Source organism: Pleurodeles waltl, chromosome 5 (genome assembly GCF_031143425.1).
Source record: "Pleurodeles waltl isolate 20211129_DDA chromosome 5, aPleWal1.hap1.20221129, whole genome shotgun sequence".
NCBI classification, from domain to species: Eukaryota; Metazoa; Chordata; class Amphibia; order Caudata; family Salamandridae; genus Pleurodeles; species Pleurodeles waltl.
The window spans coordinates 526,607,075-526,632,540 of record NC_090444.1 but is presented as its reverse complement, the minus strand read 5'-3'; the positions used below and the strand labels follow the sequence as shown (position 1 = coordinate 526,632,540).

At 46.4% G+C, this 25,466-nt stretch overlaps 1 protein-coding gene across 1 annotated transcript; it reads left to right on the top strand.

Moving 5' to 3' along the window:
- The first annotated feature begins 355 nt into the window (after positions 1–355).
- On the top strand, positions 356–6,672 carry NKX2-2 (NK2 homeobox 2). Its single transcript, XM_069234352.1, has 2 exons — positions 356–1,614; positions 5,241–6,672. Exons 1-2 carry the CDS (start codon positions 1,371–1,373, stop codon positions 5,822–5,824), a joined length of 828 nt encoding a protein of 275 aa, XP_069090453.1. The 5' UTR covers positions 356–1,370; the 3' UTR covers positions 5,825–6,672.
- Positions 6,673–25,466: the final 18,794 nt, after the last annotated feature.

Below are 25,466 nucleotides of genomic sequence, written 5' to 3'. Positions count from 1 at the left end.
CATCCTTTAGACAATTTGCTAAAACCGTCCTCTGGAGTGTGTGGGATATCGGGATGCTTGGAGGTCCTTTGTATGTAAATACCGTGTAAAAGGGCCCTCCCCGTCTTTGTAATTAATTGACACGTTACACCACTCATGGCTTGCCGCAGCGCCAATGGTGGGCGCTCAGAGCTCCCCCCAAAACCCACAATTTCACGTCTGCAAACACTGTCTTCATCCACTTGACTCCTAGGGCCCGCCCACACGTGGCCAGCCTTTTTTCGCTCTTTTTTTTAATGCCTCCTCTCCTCTGATCTCTGCAGGTCCGGTGTGTGCACGGCAACCTTATATGGACTGGAGTCTCCGACTATGGCTTATTCTGGCCAGGCAGCAGGCAGCCGCAGCTCAGCGCTCCTCAGCAGGACTCCCCAGTGAAGGCACCTGGACACGCGGACGTGGGCTACGACCGGCCATCTCCAGCCGCAGCTGAGCACAACTCGGCCGGACCCTCCAGTAAAGGCAACTGGGCACCCTGACGTGTGGCTACCGGCAGCTACCCCTGCATCACACCACCAACCGGGCGCTCCTCGCCAGAACTCTCCATTGAGGGCCCCTGACTCCGCACCCTGGGGCTTCGGCCAGCTACCCCATCTCTCTGCCAACATCTGCACCTCAGTGCGCCTCGGCGGGATCGGCAGACTTCCCTGCTTCCCACCACCAGCTGCACTCAGTGCTCTTCAGTCGAACTGTACAGTGAAGGAACCTGGCCACCCTGCCGTATGGACACGGGTAACCACTCCTATACTCCACCTCCAACAGCATCTCAGGGCACTTAGCAGGACCAGAAGCCACCCCTGCACCACACCTCTAGTCAAGAGCGCTTCAGCAGGAAGGACCCTCTATTGACGTCCACCCTGACTTGGGGAGACAGCCATCCACCCGCACCTCACCACATCCAGCTGCAACTCAGTGCACTTTAGCAGAACCACCAGCCACCCTGTGCTCCACTCCAGCTCAGAGCGACTTCTGCGCTCCGCCCTGCCGTGGGGCGACTGCCAGGCGCCCTGGACCTCACTGTCACCTGCAGCGGTTCAGGAGGGGCCTGAAGCGAAGGCACCTGGGCACATACACGTGAGGCTACCGGCCGCCAACACTGCAGCCCACCAAACCCAGCTGCAGCTCAATGCGCCTCGGCAGGACCCTTCAGTGAATGCACCTGGCCACTGTGCCGTCTCTTGACCGGTAGCCACTCCACCACGGCCACATTGGCGCGTGCTCCTCGCCCCAGCCTGCCTCGCCATCACCTGTGCTCGACCTCCTCGCCTGATCCTTGGATTGTGAGGACTGGAACCACCGAAAACACAGTGGGCACCACATCCCAGCCCCAGAGCATGGCGCTGGGCAGCACCAAGACGGGCTTTTCGGTGAAGGACATTTTAGACCTCCCCGACACCAACGACGAGGATGGCTCAGGGCCCGAGGGGGCTGACGAGGAGACGGAAGGGGAGGAAGCCCCCAAAAAGCAGAGCCCGCTGGAGACGGTGCAGAGCCTGCCACCGAAGAACCCGTTCTACGACAACAGTGACAACCCCTACACCAGGTGGCTAGCCACTACAGAGAGCATCCAGTACTCCTGTAAGTACCTGAACCAGCTAGCGCGCGCGCCTGCCTGCCCGTGCGCGCTCGCGCTTCATGCACTTCTTTTCCGATAGAGCACCTGCTTAGTTGTGTGACACCTGTCAGGGAAAGGGACTATTTTTCTCTAGAAAGGTGGCATCTAAAATGTGTATTAGTCTAATAAGGGTATCACCCGGCGCGACTGATTTTTTAAAAATACTGTTTTCTCAGATCCTTACTTTTCGTGACACCTGGCTGTCTCAGCGCCCTCCCCACTCCCAGCCTGCGGATGGGAGTGGGGGCGAGTAAAAGGCTTGGCTTATCTCCTGCATGCTGTAAACTCTCACTGGTGATACTGGCAGCCTGCCCCGGGCGGCTGATTCATTCATTTGCAAGAAAGTTCTGAATCAAAGCCCCTCACTTGGGCACTTACTTTCAATCCGGCTGTTCCGATTAGTCCATGCCTTGCGCATCTCGTAATATAAGCACAATCTTTCCGATTTCTCGTGGCTGGAATGTGTATTTTTTCATCCTGTGACTCGGAGATGCGCACCAACTCCGAGCAGCCACAAACAGCAAACTCTGGAGACAGAGAAGGCTTTGTGTGCCGCCCGACCCCCGCTCGACTCTGGCTTTTTTGGCAGTTCCAGCGCACAAATGGTGCCATGGATGTGCCCTGATCAATGAGACGACTGTTGGACTATTCTTTAAGAATCGATCCACGTACTTTGCCGGGTAGCAGAGCTCTCTGGGGTGCACACGGACAGGCTCTTCCCGAATGGGTTTTTAAAATCAGCGAGGGACAGCGGAGCGCCGGGCCTTTGCTCCGCGGTACAATGCGCTGTCCAGCGCGCTGGCGCAAAGGGTGGCTGAGGCCACTGCTGATTCCCGGCCGTTTCCAGAGATAAGGCCAGACTGGTATGTGCGATTGGTACTGAGGCAGCTTCTCTCTCACTATCATATCTCTACCAATCGAGTTATTGATTTCCACAGATATAATTATTTGTTTCTCTTATCGGGTCTGGCATTTTAAATACTCACCCTTTACAATTGCGCGCAATCATGCTGGTTAGTCAGTTTCTAAGCGTTTCCAGCTTTGACAGAAAGAACACTGGCTGTATGATTTTAAAAAGGTAAAATTATTAATTTGAATTGGCATATATCCCATTAAAAAACAACGTATGCATTAATTTTATATGTTTAAACACACTGAACAACGAAAAGGATATAGTTTAACCAGTAAACGCTTTGAAACGTGTGCCTTTTAGCAAGTGTTAAACATATCAAAGAGGCCGATTCTATTTTAAGATTATATAAATGGTAGCCGAGGATAGAACATTTTAAAGGGACGGAAGTAAATGTTGAAATCCGTTCCAATAAACAGTATGATTTTAACCGCCTGTTTACACATGCGAAGGAGTGTATAGAAAAAAAAATCCTTAGCACCCAAGTGGAGATTTTTACGCAAAGTATATGATTGGAAAATTATTTTTAAAACTATTAAAACCAGGCTGTAAATTGTGAACATGGTACACGAGATATAACCTGGTAGACTTTAAGACCATCTCTAGAGAAGGGTGTAAACCTAGTAAATGAGAATGGAAGAGTGACTTTTTTTTAATACATTGTACCAATATAAATACAATGTCCTCTTTCTCCCTTAACTTGCCATTTCCCGTTTCTTTATTGTTTATTTCTTTAGCCCTAGTGAAAGCAGGGGCTTACATTTTAAAAAACACTTCTAAAATGGATTATGCTTTTAATCAACTATACTATAGTTTTAAAGGAGGCATATTTTTGAAGCAGGAATTTTACAAACCATTTTATAAATTTAGCGCGGAATAAAAAAGAAAACAGATAAGTGATGAAAAGAAGAAAAACAGCAATTCTGTTGAGATCCATGTGTTTACCAGAGTACACGATGACCTAATGCCGTGTATGGACGAATCTTCTAAGAACAAATGCACACTGATAACGATTTGGAAAGGAAAAATATGTATATTTTAACCAAGTACACGAGGGTGTGAATGAAGTCAGGCTTAAAAGACCACATTCATCTAGGATACAAAGCAAATGTACCCGAATGTAAATGTGGGTATCAGATATATTTCCCAAAACCTTAATAAATTATTCTATGACTAACAAAGTATGTTGGTTTAAGCTGGCTCCTTGTCCTTAACATGTATAATACTGACAAATTCACAGAAAATCCTAGTCACATTGATACCTACTTCTATTAACATGTTTATTTTTAACAAAGTGAATTAGAGCGGAAAGGAGGGTGTGGTTACATTTAAAGGACTTACCTTTCACGTCTGCTTGTATAACAAGAAATAGAAGACAGGCAGAGATTTAGAGGTCTATTTAATGTCCCTGCCCCATACACTTTATACGTCAAACAAAGCACACAAGGGTGGGAGATTTTTTATGGGCACGTGAGAAGCCCCTTTCCCAAACCTTATATGCATCCAAAGGCACATAGGGCGGAAGGCATATGTAGGTGTATTTGTGATAGCCCTTTTCATACCTTTATGCTTCAAAATATGACACAGAAGTGTGGGATGTATATGTGGGTCTACATGAAACCCCTTTCTCATACCCTGTGTGCCTCAAACTAGGCACACAAGTGCGGGAGGCTTATGTGGGTATGTGTGAACGCATTCTCAATAGCCTGCATGTTGCATAGTTGAAGGCTATTATTAACAAGTATGCTATTGATAAAGTTCGCACGAGTTGAAACGCATGTGAACATACTTTAAACTGCTCTCTCTTAGTCTGTGTATTTCTTACAAAGTGTACATGGGTGGGAGAGCTATGTGTCTATATACTAAACCTTTTTACTACTGACCTGTCACTCTTTATAGAAGGTTCTACACTCTACGTGCTCGTATTTAAACCAATTAATAATAGCATTTGTACTTTTACCGGGTATATGGATATAAGAGTTATGCATCCATACATTAAACCCCTTTATTATCAACATGTAAACTTGTAACAGAGCAGAAAGGGGTCTAAAATATCTATTAAAATGTCCAAGAGGTATGTGCCTGTACATCACACGTATCACCAATAACTCGTACGTGTTTTAAAAAGTATACAATGGTGGAAGGGGTTTGTGTGGATACGTCACACTTCTTCCTATGAAAGTGTGTGTTTCTGAAAATGTAGATAAGGGTTAATAAGGGTTACAGTACCCGACTCTTATAAAATATAAAAAGTTATAGGTGATATGCGGTTAATATCTTACTATTAAAGCGCTAGCTTCTAATAATGTATAAGGGTATAGGAGGCATGCGTCTATACGTTGAACTGCTTCCCTTACGGCACCTGCTGCTAATTAAATATACACAGCTATAGATGGTATGTGGTTCTAAGTTAAATGTCTTACTATTAAAGAGTGTGCGTCTAATAATGTAGATACGGTATAGGAGCCATGCGGCTACTCGTTCAACCACTGCCACTAAAGTATCTGCTTCTAATACAGTATAAAAAGCTGCAGGCGGTGTGTGGCTATAGGTTCATATCTTACTATTAATTGTATGCTTAAATAACGTATAGGGTGCATGCGTCTATACCTTACATACCATACTATTAAAGTGAATGGACTGTGGTCGCGTGACCTGACCTGTGCCTTCTCTCCACAGTGCACGGCCTGGCATCCGGTCACTCCCAGCAGGATCCCTCCTCCCCCAAGTCCCCGGACCCTTCAGCCGATGAGTCCCCGGACACCGAAAAGGACCCGTCGGGCTCCGGCAGCGGCGGCAGCAGCGAGGCGGGGAAGAAGCGCAAGCGGCGGGTGCTCTTCTCCAAGGCGCAGACCTACGAGCTGGAGCGGCGCTTCCGGCAGCAGCGCTACCTGTCGGCGCCCGAGCGGGAGCACCTGGCCAGCCTCATCCGCCTGACGCCCACCCAGGTGAAGATCTGGTTCCAGAACCACCGCTACAAGATGAAGCGCGCCCGGGCCGAGAAGGGCATGGAGGTGACGCCGCTGCCCTCGCCGCGCAGGGTGGCCGTGCCGGTGCTGGTGCGGGACGGCAAGCCGTGCCACACGCTCAAGGCGCAGGACCTGGCCGCCTCCTTCCCGGGAGGGCTGCCCTTCACCGCCTACAGCGCGCAGTCCCTGCAGCAGCACATGCAGTACAGCGCTGCGCACTACAGCTCGGCCAGCAGCAACGCGCAGTACCCGGCGACGCACCACCTGGTGCAGGCGCAGCAGTGGACCTGGTAAGGCAAAGAAAAGAAACATTTTTATACTGCTGCGCGGGGCGCACAGAGCTCAAACTCTGGAAAAGCAAACCAATCCAACAGAAAAGACTCCAGTGAAGCTACGGAGAAGTGTATTGCTGCTTGCGTCCACCGAACGCACAGACTGCGCTCCAAAAACATTAAAAAAACTAAAGAACTGTCGTGGGAACAATATTATTTTTTCTGCTCAGAGCACAATGCTTTAAAAGATTAAAAACATTCATTGAGAGAAAGGACTTTCCTGGAAAAATGTTGGCATTTTTTTCTGCACATAGCTTACAGATACAGCTGCAAAACTTAAAACATTGAACATAGGAAAATATTAATAATATTATTATAATTATTATTATGGACTTTTTTCTTTTTTGGGGATATTTCGATTCACCATGAAACCTTTTTTTTCTGCTCGCCATGTTTACAAAGTTCTGCTCCCTCTGCCTACCTACAAGTGAAACATAAATCGAACTCTTGTGTTTTTGTAAAGTATGTTTGCGTGCTGTAGATATGTTGTCCGTTGTGTATAAAGCAAGTGAAGGACACTTTTCAAATATAGAGCGTTTTATTCTCCCCGTTAACTTTTTTAATAAACAGTTTTTAAATATTTATGGTTACAGACGAAACAAATTAGGCAGCGTTATAAAGTCCCTCCTTTCATTGTAAGCTCTAAGGGTTAGTTATTGCACGCCTGAGCAACTCTGGGGAGTTGTTTGGTGACACGAAATCTAACCCGCCTTCAAACTCCGAAAAAAGAAATCAAAACGTCTGTTTAGGTGGTTTTCATCGACATTTTACAACAAGCATTGTGTACAAGTCCTAAAAAAAACGAAGGGGTATTGTGACCTTTTTTCGCCATTTTTATAAGAATTGTAATAAAATGCGGCGTTTTAAAAGGTAAGATTGTTCTGTTGTGTGTTGGTTGTGTTGGTAAGGCTTTCATTGCACACAGGGGCAGGGACGCATTCATTATTATTTTTATTGTAACTAATAACGCGAGTATTATTATATTATTATTAACATTATTATTATTTTCAGGAGGCCTAACTTTTGCTCGATATTGGCTCCCACCTCAAGTATAGCGTTGATCCAGGTTGTGCATTTTATATGCAAACAGCCGCTGTTTTCATAACATGTGCTGACATTAACATTAATAACAAGTAAGGAAACGTGTCCCAGTTAGTGCATGGTTCTGCCATAAGTGCAAGTTTCACAAGTGCGTTCGGGGTGTGTCTGCTTCCACAAACATTTACTTCCGTTTTGTCCCAGGAGTGATGGACGGTTGATGTCCCGGCTCTTCTGGCGGCTGCTTCTAGGTTGAGGTGTCCCGTCTGGGGCTCTCAGTGGCTCGAGAGAGGTGGAAAGTAAACCTTGCCTCACTTCAGGTTAGGAGTAAGTGGCCCTCCAGCCAAGGAGCTTTTACAGATAGTGGCTACAGTATTACAATCCACACCCGACCCCTTTGTTCCCCTTCCACGAGCCACGGGGGCCACAGACTCCGTCTGAATTGCACTTTTCCCCCTTGAAATGTTTGAACTGCACATTGGACCCTTCGCTGCTTGGCTCAATTAATCCGTCCATGAAAAGGGCTGGGCACATTACCCCTCTTACTCCTTCCTTTTCTTTTTTTCTCTTTTTGTAATTCTGGGAATATTGAAATAATCCCAGTTTGAAACTTTGACGATACAGGGTGCATAAGTGGCATAACAAAGACACCATAAAAAACGTGGTTTACAGATATCTTGTGATAATACTGGTCATCACAATTGGGGGTGGAGGGGCTGACATTTGGGAAAGCTAGCGTCGGGTTCAGTGTCTAGTTAATGCTGCCAAGCGTGTCACGTTTTAGTGAATTGTGTGGCTTTTAGAAAGTATATGTACACTAGTGTGAGCGTGTGGGTGTGTATGCGCGCTCGCGCGCATGCCGCTGCTTAGAGTCTATACCGTTTAGGGTGGAGCTGTACACTGTGTGTGTACACTGCTCAGGGTGTACAGTACAGTTAGGGTGTGCTTGTACAACGTGTAGAGAGCATGTGTACCTGAGGGTGTACACTGTTCAGACTGTCTATAAAATATTTAGACTTGCTAAGAGGTATAAAGTGTGTGGGCCCCGTTTAGAAAGTGTGCTGGTACGTACGCAATGTTCGGAGTCCATGTAAACTGTTTAGAGGGTGGTTGTACCCTGTATTGTGTGTGTGTGCGCGTGCGTACACTGTCAGTGCGCGTGCGCACATCGTTTACCGTGTGTTTTCCCAATAGATAGTTGGGTGTGGGCTGTTCCGGGTTTGCACACTGTTTGGAATGGGCGCCGTGTTTAAAGTGAGTCTGCACAGTTTAGAACGTATGGGGGTCCGCGTGCCAGAGTGTGAGCGCGCGCGCGCCAGTTCTCCGACTGGACAGTTCGATCCCTCCCAGCGCTTGGCGAGACGAACACTGGCAGGAAACGGCCTTGTTATTGGCTTTGCGCCTGTTTATTGGTTGTTGCTGCATTATATCCCAAAGCTTAATAGGACTCCGCTGTTAACATAAACAATTATTAGGGATGAGCGTGTGTGGGGTACGAGTGGCAACCAAAGGCGCATATTTGGAGGGTAGTCCACCCACGCACCTCACCAAAGCACCTCCACCTGCTAATGTGCAGTCACTTCACGACTGAGCTTCCCGCGTGGGCGAAGGGCCGTGACCCGGGGGGCAAACGTGACGCAGAGTAGGTCTGTGGTTGCCGGTGTCAGTCTCATTTCATTTAAACCCACGGGCAGGAATGAGTATCTGAAAGAGAGCCTCGACAAGATGTCCACAGAGTGTAACGTGTTAAAAAAAATAACGATAAGTGTAGGGTGCACAATTCTCATTTGGAGCCAGTGGTCGGTGCTGCGAAACCTGTGACTTCCTAGTGCCAGAGCTACCTGGACCTGATTCCACCTCATGCTCCTTTCTTCCCCCACCACTTTCTGTACCTTTATCTCACTCTTGTGGCTTTTTCATGCCTGCTTTCACTCTATATTGCTATCTCCTTATATGTCTCTCCCCCCTTTTCCCAATTTCTCCATCCATCTTTGTTGCCCAGAGTCAACGTATAGCGATGAAAAAATAAGTCCTGGTCCCCAGAAATGACTGCCATTGGCCAGCACTCGGCCAGCACATTGGCCAGCACCCGGCACAAATTAGGCGCTGCCGAATACTTGTGTCTGTGTGTGGCAGGTAGCTGGTATCCTGGGCTGTGTTGATTAAGGGGCGGTGTAATTTCGCTAAGAAACGCTGCCCATACATAGTCACCACGCATAGGTGGTGGCCATCTTGAGCGGTTAAACGCAGCTTCAGTGTTGGACGTGTGGAGAATATGAGGCAGGCGCCCGATTAGGTGGGATTGCACTCGCTGAAGTTTGCACCATCTTTTCCTTATTGAACCGAATTTCAATGCGGTTAATGCAAATTAGCAAACACATTCGCACGCACTGATTCATGCAACAATGTGAACATTTTACCAGAGGACAAAAGCAACACGGTCACCGACGGAACAGAGCGATAGGTTTGGTGCAAATACTGATGTAAATTTACGCCGGCACCAATGCAATCCATGTTATCAGACGATGGTGGCACGCGGCAGGTGTACTGTACCCCACGTGCAGTGGTGGGTGCGGTGAGTGCCTCCTGAGCACATTATGGGCTGAAATGGGGCAAGAGGGTATAATGGGACATTCTGCAAGAGTCGAACGGATGCTTCGGAGAAAGAACCTGCACTTTGTGATTAATGCCACTGCTTTCTTCCTCCCAGAATGCACAGTCTTTTGTCTGGGCACACCTAAGTGTCACCTAAGGAAATACAAACTGCAAGTTACTAAGGTAAAACAGCACCCTCGCCAGTGTGACTGCACTATTTATTTTATCGAGGTGCTTGATGCATACCCAGTTTAAAATACACAAGTTAGTTTTTAAGGAGCTATGTAGGCAGCAATCAAACAGACGAGTACTCGAGTCCTGCAGGGCTTAATTTGAGCCAGTGGTTGCAGGTGGTGCCCACCGGGACAACACTTATTTTTACTGATCAGACTTTGATCCACAGCAAGAGAGAGAAAAACACAAATGGGAAAGAAGAAGAAACATAAAAATGGGAAAACAAGAAAGGAAGAAAGCAGGGAGGAAAAGGGGCAGGGGGAGTGAGATACAGAGACAGGAAGAATAGGGTGGTCGAAGTAAGAGGCATGAGGTGGAATCAAGAATACACAGCTTTGGTGTGTGTGCGTTTTTGCCTGTGTGTGAAAATTCCTGGTGAAATCCTACAGGCACATCACCATACCCGACTGAAAGCACCTGCGCTGAAATAGTTATCACAAAATACATTAATTGGTGGGTGTACCTCCTCACAAGCCCCCCTGAAGGTACGCCCGACTGTATGATGCCTGATACATTACAATGCACCTTCCACACAACTGAACAGAATAGAAGGGGTAGGGGCGAAGTAAATATCTACCTCGAACACATGCATGTTTGTTTTTGTATAATTTATATGTGGATAGATCAATTAATCTAGCTGTCAACCTAACAGGATATATTTATGGATGGTTTCTGCTGTGCTAATAGACAGAAGATATTCCTAATTTAATCACTTATGCGTCGCAGATCATAAAACACATATACACTATTTTGTGATTTGGGATAAACAGCCTGTGCGGAAGGGGTGGGTCCCTCTCCGCCCTCCAGATCAGGAGCATAGCCGGCCTCTCGCCGTTTTCAGTGCGCTGCGGCGTCAGACAGCAGTCACTCCCCTCTGTTTCGGGCTCTTATTAAGTGAGCGAGGGCCGCGGAGACCTGTGTGGCCGCCCCCACCGGCGGAGGGGCAGTGTGCGCAGTCTATCTTTGAACAATATACAGTAGCAGCACAAAACGCGCTCAATGCGGGAGGCTGGGCGCCGAGGATGTCAGGGGCGTGCATACTGAGGAAGGGGCGCCGGGACAAGCAGCCTCTCCTTTCTCTCTTCATGAATGGGCTGCTGGGGGGCAGTGCATCCCCGAGCCCCTCCGGGTTTTGTCCGGCCTGTCACTTGCGTCCATTGTGGGCCGTGTCGTACATGCTGCAGCCCATATGGACAGCTGGGCCCGGGGACCCCGCGACACCCAAACTGTGTCCAGCTTTCAGGCGCGCCATTGTTGTCTCTGAAAGGAAGACGAATTAAAAATTCGTGCGATATCTATTCTGGGGGAGGGTTGAAGAGCCAGAAGCCTCATTTCTCAAGGCCCAGTGGCATGTTTGTGTCTGGTTCCACGGGCGTAGTACCCAGCCAGGGCCATGGACCTATCGTTAAATAACAGGCTGTGCAGCCATCTCACGGTGACAGGTCGCTGGCCGGTCACTACCACCAGCTCCCATACCCTGGAGATTTCATGGTCGGTCAAAGGGGCTACTTCACGAGGACGGAGGGCGCAGGCCACGCTGTCAGGCTAACGAGATCAGGGGCTCCCACCATGTCCTCCTAGCGCCCAAGTACAGCTGTTTATAGCGCTTACGATACGAACCTTTGCAGAAAGCGACGTTGTTGGTCTTCTCGCCACCGTGATAGGGACGGACATGAGATACCTCAGGAGGCTCCCAAATTCACAACATCTTATAGCTCACCACACTATGAGGGGCACACAGTAGTCACTAATGGGTATTATTTTAGCTTATTTTAAATAGGGGTAAGTGGTGCACGTCACAATTTCAAAGCACCGTAAATAATAGATATCAACGTCACTTACTTAGAAGTATCCGACATTGAGGTATCAGGCGTCAACACGCGTATTATCTGAACATGTATACATAGGACATAGAGGTAGAACGGGAAATGCCTCATCAGATGGCAGAGATTCGATACCAAATGAACTCTGTCTTATTTTTAGGTGAATAATGTAAACTTTACAAAGCAAAGGGCTTTTTAAAGGGAAACCATCTAATTTCTAGTTAGATTCTTCATCTCTACTAAACCCTACATTGTTTTAAAATCTATCTATCTATCTATCTATCTATCTATCTATCTATCTATCTATCTATCTATCTATCTATCTATCTATCTATCTATCTATCTATCATGGTCATTGCTGAGGGTAGGGAGGGGTCAGGAGAGGTGTAGCCTCCAGTGGGTCTGGAAACTCCTCCACTCTATCAGCAATGGTAATAGCTAGTAAGTGACTCACTTCACGCCTTCAGATATGGTCTGTGCCATGCCATCTTCAGGTGTATTTGCTTTAAAAAAATATTTAACCAGAGTTCAAGGGGCTACACGCAGGTAGGTGGACCACGTCCCTCCAGGTCATTAGAGACACTTTTTCCAATCCTGGACTTTTTTATGATAGCCTAATGCATTGTGGGTGTTGCAGTAGTCATTTACTTCAATTGAACTAATCAGACTAAGCACAAGCAATCGGAGATTTGTAGGTTCAGGACTGGAGACAATGTCCATAATGACCTGGAGCATGGTGGTCACTCTGTATGCAAGGGGCACTAGTTCTGCATTTTTTGTGGTGGTGGAGGTTGTTCTGTAACTTGACACCCCAGCTGTTCACCCAGTTCAGCTACAAAGACACATCTCCCTCTCTCTTTCTCTCTCACACACCACCCTCTCTCTCCTCACACACACCACATATAGGGGCATATTTACAAGCCCCTTGCACTGCCTTAGGACCATCTTAGCATCATTTTTTTGATGTTAAGGAGGCCTTTGACCATGCCATATTTATTAAGTGGCACAATGCATCCATTGCGCCCATTTGTAACCCCTTGCACCACATTATGCCTGTGCCAGATATAATATTTGCAAGCGAGGAGATCCCCGTTACGAGGCCCAATAAAATGAATGGCACAGTGAAATTTACAAGATTTCGATGTGCCATTTCTTCCATCATTTTTAACACCTGCTCAGAGCAGGCGTTGAAATGACGCATCCACTGAAATCAATGAGCATCCTTGTGTTATGCTGCACTAACATCAACATTTTTGACACTAGTGCAGCAAAGCACCACAATAGCGTCAACATGTTGATGCTTTTGGCCTAACGATCACCATGGTGCGCCTTACACCACTTTCATGTAAGTATGCCCCATAGTTTCCTGTTCTCTTGAAGATCTTTCTATTATTCCTATGTATAGATAAGCCTCTTTACCTGCCCTGCACTACGACAGGGTGCACAAACCATGTCTGTTGCACAGAAGGGTGAATGGACTGCTATAAGATCTTGATACTGCCAGATAGTGTTGCTGGTTGCAACGAAGTGACTTGGTGCGGATTCATAATGTTTCTCAGTTTATTTTTATTTGTATGTATACACCTATTCGGCTCTGAACATTAATGGTGTCTTGTTACTGGGGACCTGCCTACTGAGCAATGAAAAAGGGAAGGAGGCCACTGACACCTGGTTTTCAAACATAGCAGTTCATTACAATGGGTAGTTTACAGGAAACATGCTACTCCTATGGATTACTGTAATAATTCTGCAAATTCTGTCATTTTACCAACGAGAAACCCTACATAAAAGAACAAATAAGTAAAATGTATTCTGTGTTCCAGACTGTGCAGTTTAGTTCTACACACATTCACAAACCACTCAACACTTGATCATGTCTTTTTTTAAAATTATAATGCAGTAACTGCAATGCAGATTATTTCTCTGTCGCTCTGTAAATAAATACTCACACATGTGTGTAAAAAAAGACTGGGGGTGAAAATACATAAAATGTCAATGGAAAGTAAAAAGGAAGAAACATGACATTTTTTCATGAAGGTAAAAATTAAGACAGCATTCAAAATATATTTTCATTAATTAAAAGAAATATCATAGGATTACAGTTAGTGAGAGTTTACGGCCAAAGGTAGGTAAGTTAGGGTTAGTTTTAGGGCAGCCATTACCTTTGCAGGGAGAGGGAGCATTTGCACGTGTGTGTGTAGGGGGCAAAGTGTGTTTGCGTGTGTGAGCATGTATGCCATGGCACTGAAAATAAATGTGGCCCAGTAGCACTTTATTTATAGAAACTGCATCAGTAAAGGAACATTTGCACACTTATTGCTTCAATGCATAGATTAAATTGCAATTTAGTATCTAACTCTTCAGTGCAGGGAAATTGAGGAGAAAAACACTGTTTACTGACTCACAGAGTGCATATTTCATTTTACTTACACAAGAGATTAACTCTCCTACTCTCCTGACCCCATGCCCCTCCCCCACTCTATACTGGTATAAAATAGCATGTTGCACGCAGTACATCTGTATAAGCATTGAGCAGGTCATGGATCCCTTCTCTCGACAATGATAATAAAAAGCTTACTACACCCTCCACAGCTGCATATGTTTTATGGCATGGCATTTTTCGTGTGCATTTGTCTTTAAAAAGGTATGTATTCAGATCTAGGATTCAAGAGTTTCAGTAAGCGAAAATCACATTGAAGAGACCACATGACACTTAGGAGACTTGTTTCCAAGTGTAACACAATTGTAATATGCAAGCTTTAAGACAGTAAATAGTTTATTTTGTCAATGTCTCTCTTTTGTGGTAATAAAATTGAATTTTACCTTTTCACTTGAGTAATGTGTGTGTGTGAATGTGTGTTTATTAGTTTATTAGTATTACACATACACACATATATTCACTTAAAAAAACAGAGGTTACCAGGACGTTATAGTTAGGTCCTGAATTTACTCGCACAAGACCAGAGAAATTCAGCAGTTAGGGTTAGAATTATTTCAAGTAACTATAACTCATGGTCTAAGGTAACTATTACTCATGCCCCACCATGCACAGTTTTTTCTTCAATAATTAGACTTCTAATGTTTATTTGATTTTTTTTGACGGTATGAAAGTTGTCATGAGTGCTGTAATATCTGGGATAATTAGCAGTGCATGGCGAGAGCGCGAGTTGTAGTTACCTAAATAACTATACCTTCTGAATTTCTCTGTTTTTGTGCGAGTAAATTCAGGATCTAACTATAACATTCCTGTAACCTTTGGTTTTATAAGTGAATTTCTAAGGGTTTTTTTCATTCAATTTCCTAACTATAATATCTCTGAGACCTTTGTTTTTTTCAGTGAGTTTCTATGTTTTTTTTAAACGTAAAGTCATTTTCTTTACAATACGTAAATCCAACCACTGCCATTCTCAGCCTTTGACCGTGCGCGACAAGGGTTGGCCTCAGGGCCTGGCCTGCATCCAGGCCTTGCAGCCAACCCCCTATAACCACCCAACCCCACGCCACACACGGCACAGGGGTTGGCCACTTTGTCTGGCCTGCAGCAGGTCCCTGTGGCCAACTCCCCTAACCACCTAACCCCATGCTGCGTAAGGCATTTGGCTGTGCGCAGCAGCAGTTGGCCACAGGGCCTGTGTCTCTGGGTGTGAGAATAGGTGTGAGAGGGTGTCCCTTGGTGTGAGAGTGGTTGTCAGAGTGTCTCTCTGGGTGTGAGGGTGGGTGTGAGAGGGTCTATGTGGGTGTGAGAGTGGGTGCGAAAGTGTGTGATTGCACTCCAATTGATGAAAAATGCATTCACCACGACAAAGGATTTCAGATTGTTTTTCCATATGGAATCGCAGAGTAAACGTACTTGCCTTGCCTTTGCCAAGCCCAGGAGTTAGGATCATTTGTCCTTTCCAGAAGTGGAGCTTCAACTGGGGCATCTGCTACATTTATATTTGTAAGTGCTTCCTGTTGGGGTTTAATTTCTGTGAAATAAGCAGCATGGCCAGAAATGAAGCTCACCTGCTTGTTTATCTAACAAGAGTCCACAGTTTTGCACAAAATGTCTATCCACCTGAAGCCCTTTCTACTCGTTAGTTAAGAAGTGTTACCTGGATGATTAAATGTCCAGTGAGGGGGAGGGGGGCTGCGCGGACCCCCTCCCCAGTCTTAACTCAGCCCCGGAGACCCCACCCCCCAGGGCCTGGCCCTCTCTTATGGGTGCCCTCCAGGGCAACTAGTGGACAATGGGACTGCAGGGGAGCCTCAAGGCCCCCGCAGCCCCAGCTGGCTCCACACCTCCTGCAGGAGCTGGCATTGCTGTCACAGACAGGGAGCTGCTAAACATGCAGCACCCTGTCTGTGAGAGCAATAGTTTCCTGTGTTTCCCTGCCTGCATGTCTGCAGGCAGGGAAACAGCAGAAACCTCTGCTACCAGCAAGCGAGAGCATTGATTGTTTAGCCCGGAGAGGAGGCAGACACCGGGGCTGCGGGGGGTGCACGCCCCTCTCAATAATTGAATGTTAGCCCTGGGGAGGTGGTGGTCCCTGGGAATGTCTGTGGGGAGGGTCCGCAGCACCACCTCTACAGTAATAAAGCAAGGGAGGTGGTGGTCCCCAGGGCATGGGGGCGCGCAGCCCCCTGCACACTAAAAAATATAAACCCCAGAGAGGTGGCATCTCTGGGGCATGAATATGCCAATGCCCCCCTTCCTTTATTTCTTACTTGCCCCGGGGATCTGGCCCACTGGGGGGCTTTACTAAAACAAGTACAGGAGACTACGCGTATTTTTTTTAAATTATTTTTGCCTACAAATTATGAGCTATAGCTTTTTTTAAAGCTGTCCTGCATTAACCTGATTATATTATATTTTGTTACACATATCTAACAGTTTTTCTGCTGTGTTTAATTTTGCACTACAGAATATACTTCTACTCTTTATGTCTGCAAACATTCTATCTCTTTCATATGATAGACCAACACATCAAGCATTTATGCAGTTTGTGGGAAGACTGATGGTGTGAACATTTATCATTAGGAATAAAGTCACCCCTGCAGTACTTTATAAAGATTTTGCAAGTCACCTTGGAGATCCAAGACCTTTAGCCTCATTCCTCCATATGGCAATGGAACTCCCTGCTCAGTGCTGACTTAAAATATGCTTATGGCATAGTGTACTTTATCCGATAGATAGATAGATAGATAGATAGATAGATAGATAGATAGATAGATAGATAGATAGATAGATAGATAGATAGATAGATAGATAGATAGATAGATAGATCGATCGATCGATCGATCGATCTTAGCTGGTGCAAAATAGGGAGCATGGGCTGGAGCAATAGAGAGGGAGAATGAAAGAGCCAGAGAAAGAAAGAGAACAGGAGAGTATCTGAATGGGAGAAAGATTAAAATATGTTGCAGAGTCTAGATAAGGTGAACCCTGCATTCAAAAAATACAAGAAATAGAAAGTGTGCAGAAAAAAAAAGTTTTAGTAACACATTTTACATTCCTGCTGCGGTTTTGACAATGTAGCTGTGTGAAATCCCCTACAGGAAAATGTCTCCGGAGCTCAGGTAAATACACTCACACCCTTCTTCAACAATGAGTACCCCCAATGTGCTTATCGGGCCACACAACTCACTACAAAAGGCTTGCATGGGTAAACCGTAATCGGCTGTATAGAGTGCAGTGCAATGCAATGTCAATTACATGCAATAGCAAATACAAGTCAATAGTTTGTTCCGCAGAATAATTGATTGTTTTTGATTGTCTGACTGACTCAACGCACCTTATTTAGCGAAGATCATTGCTGATCTCAACAACACCAACAGTTTATATAACATTACAATGCAACACCGTAGCGTTGTTCTCGATAGGTACATTTGGTACATAATCGAGTTTGTCGAAATACATCATATGTTTGTACTTAATGTAACCTTGAAAAGTCTGTACTAGACTAAACACGTGCCGGCTTGTGGATGCATGTTTTCATTTGAAAAACTGGAATCGTTGTGATTAAACCGAGAAGAAGAGAAATAATGTTTTAGATCACTTATTCAAGACAAGTATTGCTATTGTCTGCATTAACCGTGGTCCGGTGTGCCAATGTAATTTTGGATTGGATGGTTACCCATTTTGAGGTAACAACATATGGAACGCCGTCTGTGTAGCAGGGTGTTGGACACTGTCAGTATCATTGGACTTACTCAACGAAGACATTCAACATTTACAATGAGATACTAACCTGAAATGTATAAATGATGTGCCATTGATTTGGACCACTGCCACCTCTATGTTCACGTGTCAAGACCAACAGCTGATATGTTGCCCCTTTCCATTAGTGCCGGAATGGCCTGTTATCCCACCGAGCATTTCTAGGTGGGCTGGAACCGCTGGAGGCCGATTTTGAAAGCCCAGGGCGCTCTCTTTCCCCAGATCCCTCAGGTCATTTGCAGCAGGCACAGGGGGCTTTAAGAGAGTAATGGGAGTGAGAGAAAGGATGGATGGAGAGAGAGAGACAGCGAGGAGAGGAAGGGAAGTGCTGGTTCAACCTTTCGTTTACCAGGGCCGGCTACTTCTGGTTCCCTGGCAAGGTCATGCTTTCCACCAACATTAAATATCTCTTCCAGAGAATATAAAATACAGAACCTTCCTCTGCCCGAGACCCTCTCAGAGGGAAGCTGTCTCTTCCCTTACAATCGGATTTTACTTAAAAGTAGAACAGGGGCGCTCTGTACTCTCAGAATCTGTGTGTTTTGGATAAAAACTAGGGTAGAATGCTTGAATTTTTCAGATCCTAGAATCCGCGTGTACTGGAATGCCAGAACCCGAGTGTTCTCAAATCCAATGCGCTCCTTGTTCCACAGGGCTGGTACTAGCGTACTTTTGAATGCTAACACGTGAGTGTTTTCAAATCCTAGAATTGAGTGTTCCACAACGCTGGAACTCGAAAGTTCTTCTATCAGAAAATCCTAGAATTGAGTGTTCTGAAGCGCTATAACTCCAATGTTCTGGAATCATGTAAACTGGGGGTTATCCCGAATGTTCTCGATTCCTAGAATTGAGTGTTCGGTATCAGGGGGAAACGAATGTTCTCCAATCATAGAATCTGAGTGTCCTCATGAGTGTTCCCGAATTCTAGAATTGAGTGTCCCATAACGCTGGAACTCGAATGTTCTCGAATCATAGAATCTGATTGTTTCCCGAGTGTCCCCGAATCCCAGAACTGAGTGTTCTGGAAACAATGTTCTCGAATCATATAATCTGGGGATTAGCTCGAGTGTTCTCGAATCCTAGAATCGAGTGTTCCGGAACACTGGAACTCGAACGTTCCAGAATCATAGAATCTGAGTGTTCTGGAATCCTAACACGTCAGCGTTTTGAAATGATTGAATCCGTGAGCTCTCGAAAGCTGGAAGCTGAGTTTTCTCGAATCGTGGAATTGTGTTCCTGTATGCCGATACCTCTGTGCTCTTCATAGTTGGCAGGAAAACACATTTTAGGGTTAAAGATTTAATATTTGCAAGACAACACGTTAGTTTTCTTTTCACTGCACTGTTAGATGTTAAGACTTTACGACCTGAGAGGACACACATTTTATTAGAGTGCCTCGTAAGAGCTGTTCAGCCCTGCACACAATTAGATGGACAATTAACCCGAAAGACAAGAACGGAGGGCCAGGTTAATGACTTGCGAGAGACAGAGTCTGATTGCTCGGTTCGATCGCTCTGTTGTTATTTCATGCATGTATTCACACATGTGAAAGGACATGATGTCTGTGCTCGTGCGTGAGCGGTCCCGAGGCAATCACTCCCCTTTCTCGTGCTGCAGACCACGTCACGCACTGTGCCCACGTGGCACACACTCATATATTGCCGAGCGCAACACAGCATATGGAAATTCCGATTGTGTAGCAGAATCCCAGTGGACATTTCTAAAGACGTTAGATAGACTCACTTAGGGTTTCAGTGTAAGGGGGTTATTGAGTTTCAGAGTACACCTAGACAGATGAGTACAGAGAGGTAGGTACACGGGCACAGACAGAAACACATAGACACAGGCACCCAAACAGGCGCATAGACACACGCAGACAGACAGTTAACGCCCAGACGCACAGGCACGCACGCACACACACAATACACACAGAGGTATAGTGGTGGCGCTGTGCAAACTTGTAAGGCATAACAGGAAGACGGGCCACGAATCTTAACTACTTGAAAAGGTAGTCACTTGCCCTCGTTGCAGGTGAGCAGACACTTTCCCACACAAAGCTACACACACACGAGGCCCAACACACAAATGCACACATAATGAAAACGCACTTATTATGACCATGCTGCTTGCACACCAAATACTGTATTGTCTTTCTATCTCACTGTCTCATAGAACACGCAGACTGCACACACCAGACCCACTAAAAACACACTCTACAGACATGATATCTATCTATCTATCTATCTATCTATCTATCTATCTATCTATCTATCTATCTATCTATCTATCTATCTATCTATCTATCTAGCTATCTAGCTATCTATCTATCTCAACACGCTATGGAGGCTACGTTCTATCCCCCCCTCCTGTCTTTCACCAGGTGTGTGGTAGCAGCCCAGACGCTGCACTAGGACAGACCAGGTTCGCTGACCCCACTGATCGTGCATTGCCTCAGGCAGGGTTACTTCCGAGGGCTCTAATTTGGCCTCTAGCCGCCCGTCTCCTCTCGATGATAACAGCGGGGACTGCTGGGTTCCCGCCACTTCACAGGATTGTCTTTCGAGCAGCAATAAAGTGTGCAGTACTTTCAGAGTAGGACAAAGGGCAGGACAGACTACCTGAAACGGAAGAAATTACTTCCAGAGGGGCTGTGAGGCGTCAGTTTATTTCATTTGGCTTGTTTTTCCTGTTGGCTTCCCACTCTCCTTTTTTTGGCCCGTTTAGAAACAATTTGAGAGCACCAGATAACCCGGTAATGAGTGGAAGCTCCCTTAAGCCCTGGAAATCACTTACTTTCATTACCTATTGACCGTTGGGCTTAGCTGCGACTACGGTGTGGACATTTCGGGCCTTTTGGAGAGCCCCACTCATTGAATGGCGTAATCCAATATTTGCGAAGCATAAGGGACCATTCTCGCTGGTGTTTATCGAGGCCCCCATCTCCAAGTGATTACTTGAGGGGTGAAACAAAGGCAGGGGCCGGCCCTTTGTTCGGGGATACTGTATGCGAGGACCGGATGAGGAGTCTGAGGCGGAGCTGCCGGCTCAGCACCGGCGTGAAAGGCCAGGGCTCCCAGTCTGTGAAGTGGTGCTGCGGATTAGATAGTGTACTGCGGAATATTTCAGGAAATATGCACTTGTGCCTCGGGTAGAAAAGCGTCGCTGCGACACTCCAAGCAGCACAATAAATCAACCGTGACCCCCCCCAACCCCAGATGTCCAAACGTGAATTATAATGATCACTGCTGTGGCTGATAGGAAACAATCTGTTTTTTATTGCTTTCTGGGCCCCTATTCCAGCCCCTCCCATTTCCAAGTCTTCGATCTCAGACAGGCCTAATAATAAAGCAGAGGCGAAGTTAGTTGTCTTCAGAAGGGGTTCTGTATGTCGGGAGGCAGTGTAGGAGCTGCTCAGGCAATTACGCACTTTCACCACAGAGAGGCACCAGAACACTTATCGTGGTTTTCTGCTTCACACGCTCTGAAATGTCCTCAAGATAAATTGTTTAATTTCCCACCCAGCATAATCTGCCGTTCGGTCCCGAATTTGTATGAGGAGGAAAACAAACACATTTTTTTCTAATCCTCCCTGCTAATAACGTGGCCAAAGAAGTTCAGAAGGCGTCACGGTGATTACCTGAAGCCTCGAGCACCTTAAACGGTGCTAATATGGCTGCGTGCCCATGCATGCAGCCTGCCTGTGTAGCGCCGTCAATCTCCTGCTGGGTTACTGGCCGGGCTGTTAAGAGCATTATTCACCGAGCAAATGGCGGCACTACATGCAACTGGTTGGGTATTGAGCGCCTGTGGACTGTATGTGGGAGAACTAGCCATGGATGATATATCATAATGCCTACAATCATTAATAAAAACGTGAAAGGAGTAGATGGTGCGAGAAGGAAGAAACAGAATGAGGGTACCTGAGCGGAGATGGGAAGGGTTCGGGCCGCCCTCCCAACGCCAAGAGTACTTATGGCATTTTGTCCGGAACCGCATGTGGAGAGAAATAGTGTTACAAAAGAATGATGGTCACTTGTGCATAGCTCTCTCTCTCTCTCTATCACACACACACACACACACACTCTCTCTCTCTCACACACACACACACAGTGCCAGCGTTATCTTCAGAAGGAGTGGCCCCATGCAAAGGAGGTGAAAGACTTTGCCACGCCCCGGCTTTCCATGATGGATGCGGGCGCAGAGGTAAAGAAGCCATTAGGAGGCTCACTTAAACAGTCAGTGTGCCCCTTGAGGCAGTCATCTGGAGGGGAAAATGGGATCCCATGAACCCACCCAGACACCCCCTTGCAGGCAAGTGCACTCACTGCACCTGCCTGCAGGGGTATCTCTATCCTCCTTTGAAGTGCAGGCAGGCAAGGAGAGGTCAATGGACAAGGGTTGAAGGCCACATGAGTCGGTGAGGGCGGAAGTGAATAGGGTAGGGGAAGTGAGATGGAGGAGTCCGTGCAATGGTGGAGTGGTGGGCTATTTCAGGAGATCGGAGATGGCTGGGGTACATGGGTGTGGGTAAATAGGGATGTCGAGTGAAATAAGAATAGTAGGATAGGTACACGGACAGCATGATGTGTGCTTGGGCCCTCTTGGCCCTTGAAGTAGGAAGGCAAGAACAGATGAGAACCGCTGGCACAGTAAAAGAGCTGTTGTGTCAATCAGCTTCTCTGCCTTTTGCCAGTTCGGGCCTGGCCTGGGGGGCAGTGATTACCAGTAATAGGGTGGACTGTCCCTCTTTGTTCCCGGTGCACCAATTTGAAGGTATGCCACGATGCAAACAGGGCTAGGGCACTCTCTCTGTAATGTGGCCCCAAGAGTAGTGGGCCTGGCAGATTAGGGAGCTAGAATGGCTTGGCTAGATGAGAGAATCTTGGGGGCAGGGACTGGTGACTTATTGGCACCTGGGCGGTTTTGGAAGAGAGGGCATGGTGCAGGCCTAGGAGGAGAGCTGCGATTGGCGTGGCAGTAGGAGTAATAAACTGATCATCTCTGCATAGCAGGAGCTCAGGGGTAGGGGCACTGAAAAATGTTAGGGGGTGGAGGAGTGGCAATAATGCAGGCCACAGTAGCTGATCTGCACCCACGGAACTGCGTGGTGGGGGTGCTGTGGAGAGTGCAGAAAGAGCCATGAAGACTGATTGGCAAAAGAAGAGGGACCTGGGACTTGCAGCCATATTGGGTGGGTTTGGGGAGGAGGGTTAGTAGCAACAAAGTGGGGAAAGCAAATGTTTCTAAGAAGCCAAGGCAGGAGTGGCTTTGCCAGGGTCATTGCAGTGAAGAGGATCACTGTCACAGAGGGTGGATAGTAGGTGCCAAAATGGAGTAGGAGGGTACGGAGAGTTGGAGGGGCTGAGATGGTGCAAAGGATAAAGGGAGGTCGATGGATAGGGGTTGAAGCCAATATAAAATCTGTGAGAATGGATGTAGATAGGGAAAGAGAAGTGAAATGGAGTAATGGGGGCAGTGGAGTAGAAGTGACATGCTTCAGGTGCGAGGAGAAACCTTGGGTACATGGGTGTGGGTAGACAGGGATGTGAAATGGAATAAGGATAACGGCAGTGGGACCCAGGCAGCCTGATGGGTGTGTAGGTGCTCTGGATCCTTGAGGTAGGAAGGCAAGAACAGGTGAGAAGAAGTGATGGCCGGAAGTCGGCAGAGTTTGGGACAGCTCCTGGGACCTGTCCCAAAGAGAGGGACATGTCCAGGATGTACTAACCAACAGCATTGGCAAGGCAGATGGAATTTTTCAATGATAAGGGTGTTGGTAGTGGGGAGAGGTCAATAACTAGCTGGGTGACAGAGTTGGGTACAAGTGATAAGGAAGAGTTGGACTACAAGGAAGTCATAGGTGGAGAAGTGAACAAGGAAAAGGACTTGGAGGAGAAGATAAGGGGTGAGCAGCAGAAAAGGGGGTGAGATGAGGGTGGAGAACCTTAATAGGAACTCAAGCATTTAGGGATGTGGCAATAACCGGGGCTGAGAGACTGGTTTATTGCAGAGCCCAGTGCAGAGCCGAAGCCGATAGAGCGCCAAAAATGTGACAGTTGGTAGCATGGTGTTGGCCTGTATAAGGGCAGAGCTCAGGATGGAGGGAGAGCTTGCTTTCAACATGGTAAGAAGGGATGGTGGGATGTGACGGAGAGGTGTAGAGGTGACATAGTAGAGACCAGGAATTTGGGAAAAAGGGGGGGGCAGTGGACAAGCGGTAGGCAACAGGTGGAGGGTGGACAAAGGAGCTGGGATAAAAAAAGTGGGGGTGTCATGGAGGTCAGTGAGTCAAAGAAAAAGGCAGTGAGGAAGGTGGCAGAGGATAAAGGAAAGAAGGCAGAGAACAAGCAGGAAGGGGTGTGTAAGTCAGGTGAGGGGGATAAGGCAGTTAGTGAGAGGGAAGGGAAAAATGGCTCTATATGAGCATTGTGAATCTGTGTGAACATTATAATACATCAAAGGCAAAACAATTGGAAAGGGAAGTAAAGGGATTTTTTAAACTGCTACATCAAGAGATTAGGATGAATGAGGGTTGAAAATAAGGCAAGTGGGAGTTGGCTAGGAGGATGCAAGTATGGTGACTGTAGAAAATTGTACTTCGCCATTTTTGATGTATGCCAGTGCATACTGTGCAAAGCATGTAGAAAGGTACATTGTGCTGTTGAAATATATATGTGTTATTTGGAAGCAATTTTCCCTCTATTTTTTCTCATGTGTGAGGTAGTGAATGATGGTCTCTGTAAACTGCAGCCAAGACCATGTGCGTCAAAGACATGTGACAATTTACTAAGCAAGCGAGTGAGCTACCAGAATCAGTGATATTAGGCAGAAGTGAGATCACTCACCCCTTGACCCAAGATGGCACCTCAAAGCTGACCCTTTGTCTGATCCTTAGCCCTTCAGCAGCCATCTATTAATGAGTCTTTACGGGAAGGAAGGACAAGAAGTGGATAGTACAGAAGTTAACAGATTGTTTATTAAGTATTGTACTGCAATTTACATTTATATTGCTCTGACTAGCCCTGAAAGTGCTTTATGCCAAGCAACACCCTGTTTAAAACTGGGTAATCCATTGGTTATTGTTTGCATGGGGTTTAGTCTTGGTCTCTCAAGGTGACTATTCCATGTCTCCATGTCCACTCCAGTGCCTTTGAGGGGCATTACAATTAGTATCAGTTAGGAATGATTATTAGTGGGATCAAGTATATGAGTTCATGCAGATGGTCAGTGGAATAAGCAGACGAGCTAGTGCACATTAAATATTGCTAGGATGCATGATCCAATTGATCGAGAAGGACAGGTTGCAAATTTGAGATGCATTGTGGGTAATCTGCACAAATAGAGTAATAGAGATTAAGGCAAACACACACATGGCTCAGAGAGAAGGCATGCAGTGGATGGGCAGCAAGGAGATGGCCATTCAAAGAGCAAAAAAGAGAGGTGTCAGTTGGAAGTTTAAAGCCAAGGTAAAGATTTTCCTGGAGAGTTTTAGGCACATAGAGTAGACATTTGACATAACATGCACTTCAAGGCTGCAAAACTGTAAGAAGAAACACCATTATTTGCATGTGAGATAGTGCTATATTAGGCACCTTTGATATGCCCTAGAATCCGGTTTACAGTAAGTCTACTTCTAGACCACTGTTAGACCACTGCTTTAGCATGGACCACTGATCAACTAAGGAGTTGGAAGCATAAAATAATGTCTAGAAGCA